General features: G+C 32.3%; 1 protein-coding gene across 1 annotated transcript; it reads left to right on the top strand.

Moving 5' to 3' along the window:
* The first annotated feature begins 741 nt into the window (after positions 1–741).
* LOC143583843 (peptidyl-prolyl cis-trans isomerase CYP40-like) lies at positions 742–6,545 on the top strand. The gene is made up of 10 exons (XM_077066041.1): positions 742–922; positions 1,990–2,490; positions 2,611–2,698; positions 2,814–2,866; positions 3,207–3,311; positions 5,237–5,312; positions 5,940–5,977; positions 6,063–6,132; positions 6,216–6,281; positions 6,367–6,545. Exons 1-8 carry the CDS (start codon positions 752–754, stop codon positions 6,114–6,116), a joined length of 1,086 nt encoding a protein of 361 aa, XP_076922156.1. The 5' UTR covers positions 742–751; the 3' UTR covers positions 6,117–6,132; positions 6,216–6,281; positions 6,367–6,545.
* The last annotated feature ends 4,374 nt before the right edge of the window (positions 6,546–10,919 follow it).

Genomic DNA, 10,919 nt, shown 5'->3' with positions numbered 1-10,919 from the left:
AGTCGGGCACAAGAGGAACATCTTTCACTTGTTTCGCCTCGGCCGTAGCTTTGACGACATACGCTAGGTAGGCACTGCACCCCGTCGTAACAAACCTTCGGCTTTTATCATCGAAATGACATTAAGCCTTGATTTTTCTTTATCACCATAAACCGTCACCGTATCACCATCCAAGGACTTTAACCTTATCAACCTACTCTTACACACTATTGATGGATATAGTTTCCCTAATGAGAACACTATCAGTCGAAGAACAATTATGATTACAACACCATTCATGAACAGATTTTTGAGATTCAATTCCATATTCAGAATTATCTGTCTAATTCGATAAATCATTGTGTTTAACCCAAAAATATGTTTACGTGAATATGTCGGTGTATCATTTTACAATACAAGAACTAACAATAATAATAATAATAATAATATATAATTGAATTAAAACGCATTCAAACAAAACATACGAAATGGAGTCGTTAAGAAAAAATTCAATTCCAAAACCATCCACCCAAGTCGTGACTAGTCATGTGCTCGTAGGCCCAATCAACAAAACCCGTACAGTCAGCCCTTTCCATCTCAGCCGTCCGATGAGTACACAAATCACATCCAACCATCGTACACCCCCTGGTCCGTATCACACCCAATTAACTATAGCTACATCACTATCCCCACGCACTCTTTGAATACAAATACAAATACAAATACAGATATAATAAATAAATAGCTGTTTAGGGTTTACAGTTTTCTTTCGATGGCGAATCCGCGGTGCTATTTGGATATCAGTATCGGAGGAGAAGTTGAAGGTAGGATAGTGGTGGAACTCTACAAAGACATTGTTCCTAAAACTGCTGACAATTTTAGGGCTCTTTGCACTGGCGAGAAAGGTATTGGACCTAATACCGGCGTTCCGCTTCATTTGAAGGTATATTATATACATACCTAATTATTATTATTATTATTCAACCTAACTACTCCATTATAAGTTCTGTTCTGCTACTAATTATATGTGTTTATTGTTACTCTGTTGTCTTCAACTGCTGCTTGACGTAAAATAATAATCGGTCTGCGTGTTGTTGCAGTTCAATTCCTTAGGATGTGTATATGTTATATTTATGTTACATATTATGATTCTATTTATTTATTGTAGTCTAGGTCAGGCTGCTTGAGTTAATTTATGTATTGCTTGTTTAGATGTAGTATGTGTGTTCTGCTACTACTTATTGATGAAAAAATATGTTAAATTGTGTTAATTGTTACTATGTTGTTAAGGATTGATTGATATGATATATAATAATAATAGTTGGCCTGTATGTAGTTGCAATTGAATTCACTTAATACTAGTTCTGCTCTATGTTGTTGTATAAGCACCGGTAGCAGTTGATTTGCAAAATGCCTAATTCTATGATTGTTAGTTTCTGTTTGACTTTATGTATTGTCTGTTTAAATATAGTATTGGTTCTGCGAATTATTATAGATGAAAATTCTGTTTATATTTTGGAACTCATTGGTTAAGGAGTGATTCAGATCAAAGTGCACATGACTAGAATTGACACGAAGATTGAAAGATGTAAAATAATAATTGGCCTGCATGTTGGTGCATTCAATTCATGTAATGCTATTTTTGCTCTATTATGTTGTATAAGCATCGGTATCAGTTGATATGCACAATGGCTAAATATCTGCTTGACTTAATTTATGTATTGCCTGTTTAGACATAGTATGTATTCTGCTAGTAATTTTGGATGAAAAATCTGAAAAAAAGTGTTAAAGAGTGTTACTCTGCTGTTTAGAACTGCCTGGTTAAGGATTTATTCAGATCAAATGAACATGATATAATTGGCATGAGGATATGTTTGAATGATAAACTAGTAAACAGCTTGCATGTTGTTGCAATTCAGTTAATGTAATACTACTTCTGGTTAATCTTGTTGTATAAGCATCAGTACCAATTGATATGCAAAATGGCTCTTTGTGTGTTAACTTTTGCAGGGATCCTGCTTTCATCGTGTTATTAAAGGTTTTATGATTCAAGGTGGTGACATATCTGCTAGAAATGGCACCGGGGGAGAATCAATCTATGGATTGAAGTTTGAAGATGAAAATTTTGAGCTGAAACATGAAAGAAAAGGAATGTTGTCCATGGCTAATTCTGGTCCAAATACTAATGGCTCTCAGTTTTTCATCACAACAACTCGAACTCCTCATTTAGATGGGAAACATGTTGTTTTTGGGAGGGTTATTAAAGGAATGGGAATCGTTCGCTCAGTTGAGCATACTACTACTGGAGAAAATGATTTACCTACTTTAGATGTCATTATAGAAGATTGTGGGGAGATTCCTGAGGGAGCAGACGATGGGGTATGTGACTTTTTCAAGGACGGGGATACTTATCCTGATTGGCCACTTGATCTTGATAGTAAGCCTGAAGATGTTTTTTGGTGGATGAATGCTGTAGATGCCATTAAAGTCATGGGGAATGAACAGTTCAAGGTAACTTACATGTGGAGACAGTTGAATTTTATTATGACCATTAAAGAAATTGCATTTGTTAGTTGTGACCACTTTGCTTTAAATAACTGGTTTCTTTGTGATTGTTATTATATTTTGCAGAAACAAGATTATAAAAGTGCTCTTAGAAAGTATCGCAAGGCTCTCCGGTACTTGGATGTTTGCTGGGAGAAGGAAGATATTGATGAAGGTGGGTGTTTTGGGACATCACTAGAAATCTTCATGACTTATTTGTTGCCACTAGAACTGAATGGTTATATGTGTCTTTTAAGTAATTTGATTAAGCTATTTTTGTGGTTTTGTAGGGAAAACGGATTCCTTAAGGAAAACTAAGTCTCAAATATTTACCAACAGCTCTGTAAGTTGTCTCCTTTTTACTGCTGCAAATGCTTAGTCACTTAATTTGAAAACTGAATTTTATGCTACAAACTAAGGATTCTTATATGCGATGAAGAATATATGTTAAATGCTTGTATCTTTTGCCTTATATTTCAATTGATCAATGGTTATAATTATTTGTTAATAGGTCTGATGAATTTTATTAGTTTTCTTGATATTTAGTTCTCTTATTGGAAATTTGTATAAACTTTTTTGACTTTTTAAGCTGATGCACATCTATAACTAGTTTATATTGGATTGTGGCCTATTTAAGGTTTTTTCTTTCAACTTCTTTAAATGTTGACAAATATGGTTTCTAGGCCTGCAAGTTGAAACTGGGAGATCTAAAAGGAGCATTATTGGATGCGGACTTTGCACTTCGTGAAATTGATGATAATGTGAAAGCTCTGTACCGTCAAGGCCAGGTTGGTAACCATATTTATGCAATGCATAAAAAAGTTGCATTAATGCATGTGCAGACTTCATGGTTTGTCATTATATTCTTTTGTTGTCATCAAAACATTTGTTGCCAACTTATATGCTTCACTATACTTCACAACTGGACTATTGTTTAAAGTCGGAAAAATTTGAATATTTTGGCTGTTTATATACGTACCAATGATATAACATTTTTGTCAAGGATATATAATGGCAACTTGTGCTAGTTCTGTTTGTACTTATTGTCTCGTATTTGAATTTTTTCTTTTCTTGAGAGTTCTTATGTTATGCTCTTGCGAATCAAAGGTTTAAAGAAAGGTTAATATCATATAAAGTTAGCACAACTTTTCATTTTGCACAAAAAGTCTTTAATTTTAATACTCTAAAATCTCTTAACTTGGTAAAAATACACAAACATGTGAACATCGGTTACTTGCTCCATCGTCTCATATGTGGAGGCTATGTATGCGATTTGACGTGGATGTCAATCGTGAAATGTTGACTTTTACTGACTTGGAATGCTATTTCATCAAAATTGACGTCTTTAAATTAAAATTTAAAATATCTAATATGAAAATAAATTATCTACGTCTGCGTTTACTAACACTTGAAACTTCGTTTCTCAAGTTTGAGCCGATTAGAGGGGCAACAAGTCATTTTTCTATATAATTTCACATCATGTGAAACAAGTTTAGGGACTTTAGTATACAGAAATCAGGATGATAGACTATTTGTGCAAATTGAAAAAAAAAACATTTTAGTTTTCCTTTTTTTGTCAAAATTGGATTTTTCATGTTTTCTTGTGTATTTAGAAAAAAATGTTTTTTTGCAAGGCTACACGAGGGGGGTTTTATATAAATCTTTTTTAATCATGTAACAATAATATTAGAAAATCTGATTGAGCAAAAGATGATTTGCTTCATTCTGTTTCAACGGTTATAGTTAGTTCTGGTTTTGGAAGTTCATGTCTGGGAATGACAAAGAAAGTTACTTGCAATCTTTACATCTAGGTCAAAGATAACCATATAAATATTTATAATAACTTGTATAGGAAACATGTCTGTTGTGATAGAAGTGAACTGTTTTATGGCTTTTAGAGATTCAATGTTATGCGAGCCCTTAACTTTGTAGAATAATATTTGACCTTATGCTTTATTTTGGAATTCGGATTTCAGCCTAACAGTATGACATCAACCGCATGCATGCCTTCTTTTCTTCTTTGTTTAACCTAGCAATTTTGCATACAAAAGGGATTCTTTATTTGCGTATATATTTATATGCAAAAATGAGTCCATTTTGTATGTTAAGTCGCAGATTTAAAACACAGAAGAAAAGGAGGCATACAGGAATTTGATGTAATAAGGCAAAGGTAAAGTCATCTAAAATAAAACGTAAGTTCAAATATTATTTTATGAAGTATGTATGTGGTTGTATAACATGTTTCTATGTGTGTGTGTGTGTTTACAGAGAGCGGCCCCTACAGAACAAATTTAATGTAGAGAGAGAACTGCAAAAATTGCTATTTATTTCACTATTTAAGCATAGGGTACAAGTGGATTATGCGGTTCTTGCAATGCTTTAATTTAAAACTGGCTCTGTATTGATAGACCCTCTTTCTGTATATTTACATGTGTGTGTGTGTAAACAGTTAAAAGGCATACTAAGTAATTAAATCTTTTGTAAATTTCCCACACGTATGAATTCCTGTTATGTTTTGGCTAGTCAACTCAATCCCCCTTATATTATTGCGTCACCTGCAGCGCTCATTTACTTTTCTTATAAAAATGTTGATCAACAAACTCTCATTTTGATCTTGATTTATGTTGCTTGTCTTCAAATTAAAACCATATTTTGGGATGGTAATTTTATTACTACCTGATGTAATCTCTACTACTTTTTGTTGTACAATCAGGCAAGTATGGCTCTCAATGATATAGATTCTGCAGTTGAAAGTTTTAAGAAAGCACTGGTCTTGGAACGTAATGATGGTTAGTTCTATATATGTATATTCGATCGATAAGCATGTTTTGGACACCTAACACACTCGATATCTTCAATGCTTATATTTGAACATCTTTTAAAATCCGCAAGTTGTTCATGGATAACCGATAGGGGTGTGCATGAAAAAAAAACACGATTCGAAGCCGCCGAAAAATTCAAACCAAAACAAAAAACCGACGGTTTGGTTTTATGTATTTTGTAAAAACTGAACTTACGGTTTGCTTTTAATTTTGCATGTTTTAAAACAAAAAAAAATCGAACAAAATCGAATTTCTGGATTTTTCATGTTTTATTTTTATTTTGAGTAATTTATAAGAGTTTATTAATATGAAACTCAAATATTTTTGCTCAAATGTATAATGATCAATTGGTTATTAATTAACAAAATAATTTAGACATTCATTATTTTCGGCCAAACGTTTTTCTCAGCCCAAAATTTATCAAGTCCAAATGGCAAAACCGAGAGAACCGAAACCGGGTGATTTCAAGAATTCAAAAACCGAAGTTTCGGTTTTTGGTTCAGTTTTAGTTCAACCAAACCAAACCGAACCACGCACATCCAACCAAGGCCAATGCTATGATCATGTTCTGATCTTGTTCTTTTTGTTACTCAGCTGGTATAAAGAAGGAGCTAGCTGCTGCAAAAAAGAAGGCTAGTTCTTGCACTTTCATTTCAAATCAATTTTCTTTTAAATTTGGTTTTTATTACTTTGCCTTAAACCTGAAACTTTATGCAGATTGCTGATAGACGCCAACAAGAAAAAAAAGCGTTCGCACGAATGTTTCAGTAGATTGCAAATATTAAAGGTTTGTTCATGGAATTCTAGAATCAGTTGGATTACTTAAACCTCAAGCTATTGTCTAACCATCTTGCAATTATGTATTGGCAGATGTCATATTTGCGCTTTCTAGATTACTTACACCTCAAGTTAGCATGTTCCACTCGGATGCATCAGGTATGGACTTAAAACAACTCGTGTGCATCCTTCATACTGTTTTAGACTTTTTGCAATCTATTTATTTCTCTTTTTTTTTGTCTAGGCTTTATTGAAGATCTTTGAAACAGCAGTAAGAACATAAAAAGCTTGTTTAAATTTTGTTCTGAAACTCTTTTTGACATGCAACATTTTTAATTGAAAAGAGGTGTATTGAAACATGAGTTTTATACTATCTGGGAGTTTTTATGACTTTGAGGAGTTTTCTATCATGTTTTGCATGGTAAATTTTATAACTTTTTTTTTTATATATTATTTTACATGATCCCCTACGTTCTTTATCTTGATTAGTTTATTGTATTTATTAGTTTATTTTTGTCATTCTGCATTGCATATATAAATTGTGATTTAAAATATGCAAATGACTTCAAACATAAATTTTGTTTTATTGTAAATATCATTTTACAATTCAAAAGAACTATTTTATGTAAAGTACTGCTGTTTGAAAAACAGTTTTTTATGGATTTGAGAAAATTTTATTGTACTTTTGTTTTAATTAAATTAAGTTTAAAAATATCTTTTTTGATAAAACATTTTTTTTACTGTTAAAACGATTTATGTTTGCAATTTCGTATGGAAATCGCCGTGACACATGAGATTATAACATCTACCGTAACACTAAGTGCTACATGGGTACCTGTTAGTTAATCAAGTTGCTGATAACATGTGTGCATAGCATGTTGAAACTGATGTAATTCTTAGGCATCTGATCATCTGGTCTCTCCTAACACATTACCTGTCAATCCAAAAAATTAAAAAAGATACAAGATGTATCACTCGTTCCTCTGAGATCTTACAACTCGTTTCCCTCAAATGCCAAGAGATATCAATCTATCATGCCGCAAGTTCATTTAAGATAACAATATAGACAGATTCCAGTATTTGATCTGTGAAATAAGTTGGTGTGTCAACCATTATCTTTATCCACTACTAGTTAATAATGAGGTGACATATTGCAAACCTCTTATGCGTTTTGACTAATGCACACATCACACATGGCTAGAGAGAAGATGTCTCCCAGAGGCTAGTAGCCTAGTACTTATCGATTGATCAGTACCTAACCGAAAAAAATTGCTACGGTATTCGGTATATAGTTTTACTCATTTTCAGTAGTGCCAATTTTCAGTCGTGCCGGTTTGGTACCGTTCTTATACTAGGTTAACATGCTGCATTTGCATAGTTTTAAGTATAGGATTAAACAATTTAAATTATACCAGTGTTTCAAATTATGTCTCTCTTGGTAAGACTTAAATTTTGTAACTAGTGTGTTAAATACTTAAATTAGATGATAAAAGCTATATATGTATTCCATATAGAGCAATTGAAGTGGTTGTAACTTGTAAGCATCTAGACACACTTGGTATACATTTCATGTTTATTCAATCCGTCATTTATCGAACTTCTGGTTGGTTTTCTGTTCTTCCTATGCATGTCAGTATGTCACCCAACAGCTTACAATTGTTAATCTTGTTGGGCTTTAAATTCCCAGAGTTACTGGACCCAATTCAAATGTATTGAATTAGTTGGGCAATTTCCACATGGTTGCAAGGTTTGTTTGTAATTTAATAATGTTCTCAAAAAGAAAAAGAGAAAAATAATAATTTATTTACAAATTTAAAGGTTGCTTTTTATATAGATTTTGTCAACCCACTAAATAAGTAAGTAATAAGGAATAAGAAGATGAGATACAACGTTGGGGGACGGTGGCATAGAGGGAATCGTGGCATCTGCATAGGGATTTGTTCTTGGCGTTACGAATTTAGGCCTCACAGAATCTTCCTAACTATTCACAAAGATATGATACCTTTATTTTATTTATTACTTTTTTTATAAAAAAAATATTCAAGTATTTCAACTTCTCATCCCAACTACTTAATCGAAGATCATTGGTTATATTATACAACTTAGCCAATGAAGTATTATATTTGTATGGAATATGGACGTTGGTGTTTTTACCTTCCCAATGTTTACTTACCTTGTATTTGTATGCCAAAGTTCATGGCTTATAGTTTGCATGATTTTTCCAAGGTTATTATTTTGTGATTGGTCACGACGATAGGAATCGGCCAAGTCTTGGTGCATAGATTTTGGTGTTTTGATTTGAAGCCAACGTTAACCTAGACTGATTGAAAGACGGGTTTTTCGGTTTGTGAATTCATGAGCTACAACGTCTAAGATCCTTGCACAATATGTTGCCGTGAGTAAGGCTTTTAAATAATCGTAAGCATGATGATTCATAGATAAGCAACCTTGATATTATGGAATTCCATATCTTAGAGAGTAGAATGTCAATGAAATCTGATATTAGAATCAGCTGTTGGGAATTGATCTCGTGTGTGTTCCCGACCATTGGACGAAACCGATAACTAGAACTATATTTTTCTAATGTAGTTTTATATTTTTGTTTAATAAGTTAGCTAGTTATTGAATAAACATAGAAAAAAAACTGGTAAGTCTAAATATTTTTAACCTAACTTTAAGTTTGTTGAAACCACTCATTGCATGGCCTCTCCTATCCTCATATCCATATATCAAAACATTGACCGTGTCATTTTCATAAGGTGGGGGTTCCTTTATATCATAAAAGTGGACACACTTTTCAGAAATTCTTATATGAAATGATTAGTTGTTTTAGCAAAGGCAAATGATCAAAATTCCCACTACAAACTCCTACTTGTTGAGAATTTTATAAATTAATTGTTTACATGCCTAAAAATATTAACAAAATCATCCAAACGGTACAAAGTACCATAGCTAGTTAAGTTTGAGTACATGCATTGAAATTCCTTTATTTATATTGAGGGCTCATTTTTTAGCTTCTTATTTTATTTTATTTTTTTCAAGCGCGTGGGTGGTGCATATCATAGATTCACATGTATCAACCTTTCAAAATAACGGGCGAAAAGTGCAATTCTCTCTTTGAAGTGAATTGCACCTTTTGTTTTAATTATATTCCGTCCGTTAACTAACGAATTTAAGGCATGTGATTAAACTTAGTGAGAAAAGTTAACTGAGTTAGGACGAGCGAACCCTGATTAAAATGTAAAACATTAAGGACGACACCTGTAAATACGGAGCCAGAATTAATAATATTTTCAGTATTCAAAATGAATATTACATTTACTCTGTTTTAGTTTTGTGTCATATTCAATCAAAATGGGAAGGAATAATAAAGAGAATGGTGACGTCGTTTTCAATCAAATGGTAGGTAAGAATATAAAGAGTGATCACGTAATCGTAAATATATGTATAACTGATCCGACATATTTATTCTTAAGACATTATGGCCACCATATATGCCTTAACACATACATATGCCTTATATGGGTGACGAAGAGTTCACCACTTACACTTGTTTCTTGGATTTTTGTTTTTTAAAGATGAAACAAGTATGGGACGATTTCATAAATTCATCTACAAAGTTGTGTATATATAAATATTGGATATCAACTTAACTGTTTTATGGTATTCATATATTTTTTAAGGGGCAATTTCATAGAATAGTAACCAAGTTTTAAAAGTGTTTCAATTAGGTCACTCAACTTTAAAAAATGTTTCAATTAGGTCACTCAACTTTTATATTTTATTAAATTAAAGGTTTTAACATGTTTTTTTAACGTTTTTATTTTTTTGTTTCACATAGGAAATATTTTTTATCTTTTTTTTTATGTTGACGTTGAGTGGCGACGTGGATTTTATTTTTTATTTTTAAATTTTAATATAATTAACGTTTTTTAATTTTTTAAAAATATAACTACATACATTACAAATTCCAAACCTCACATCTTATCCTCTATTTCTTTCTTAACAAACAAAAAAATCGGTGAGACTCGTGTTACGAACCGTGTTCGTTAATCAAATGGTCCAAAGAAAATAGACGGAAACCAAAATAGAATTCATAGACTTTTGGAAGAGATTTTGGTTAATCAAACCATAATATTTTCATTCATCCTCATTTAACAAAACAATAATGTTTTTATATAGGCTTACAAACATGTAGAAGAAACGTGCAGATGCCATTTAACACAAATACCTATGTAGTGGTAGTTTAACGACATGGGTTGATAATCTGGGGCACCCATCTACCCGTAACATAACACAAACACAAAAATGAGTAGGTTTTGGTAATTAAATGGATGGTGTTCAATTGACGTACTTGTTTAATTGAGCAGACCAACCCGCTAATCCGCTACCCCCGTGTAGGACCCATTTAAAGCAGCTTATAACTTGTTTAAATGAATAAGTTAAACAAGTTATGTTCGAGTTACATTAGTTTACATATGTACATATTAAAGTTAAGGATTTCTACACAAGTAAAAATATGGATCGTATACAGGTTAAACCTTCAAGCCACCTCCAAATTGATAATGACAGGAGGAGTTCGGTGATGGTGCAAATGCAATCATACGGCATTGTTCTTGTTGTGGAGCTTCCACTATTTCTTGTTCCTTTCAATTGAACTCCACCTTTAAGCCACTTATTATTACTTAAGTAGGAAAAATAACAACACATTTTCTTTTTATATTTGTCTTTTTTTTTTCTTTTAGTATATGATTTTTTAGAGGCCATGCATTCTTCTAAATGCAGCAAATTTTGTAT

This window comes from Bidens hawaiensis, unplaced genomic scaffold (genome assembly GCF_021521415.1).
Source record: "Bidens hawaiensis isolate Kalapana, Puna unplaced genomic scaffold, B.hawaiensis_p1.1 tig00032577_1, whole genome shotgun sequence".
Lineage (NCBI taxonomy): Eukaryota > Viridiplantae > Streptophyta > Magnoliopsida > Asterales > Asteraceae > Bidens > Bidens hawaiensis.
This window is presented reverse-complemented; position numbering and strand designations above follow the sequence as displayed.

Bases quoted from the DNA above. Each gene is read 5' to 3' on its own strand.
- LOC143583843 (XM_077066041.1), top strand. From the start codon at position 752: ATGGCGAATCCGCGGTGCTATTTGGATATCAGTATCGGAGGAGAAGTT. The intron at 3,312-5,236 runs GTTGGTAACCAT...TTGTACAATCAG, and splicing joins CTCTGTACCGTCAAGGCCAG to GCAAGTATGGCTCTCAATGA. The intron at 5,978-6,062 runs GCTAGTTCTTGC...AACTTTATGCAG, and splicing joins TAGCTGCTGCAAAAAAGAAG to ATTGCTGATAGACGCCAACA.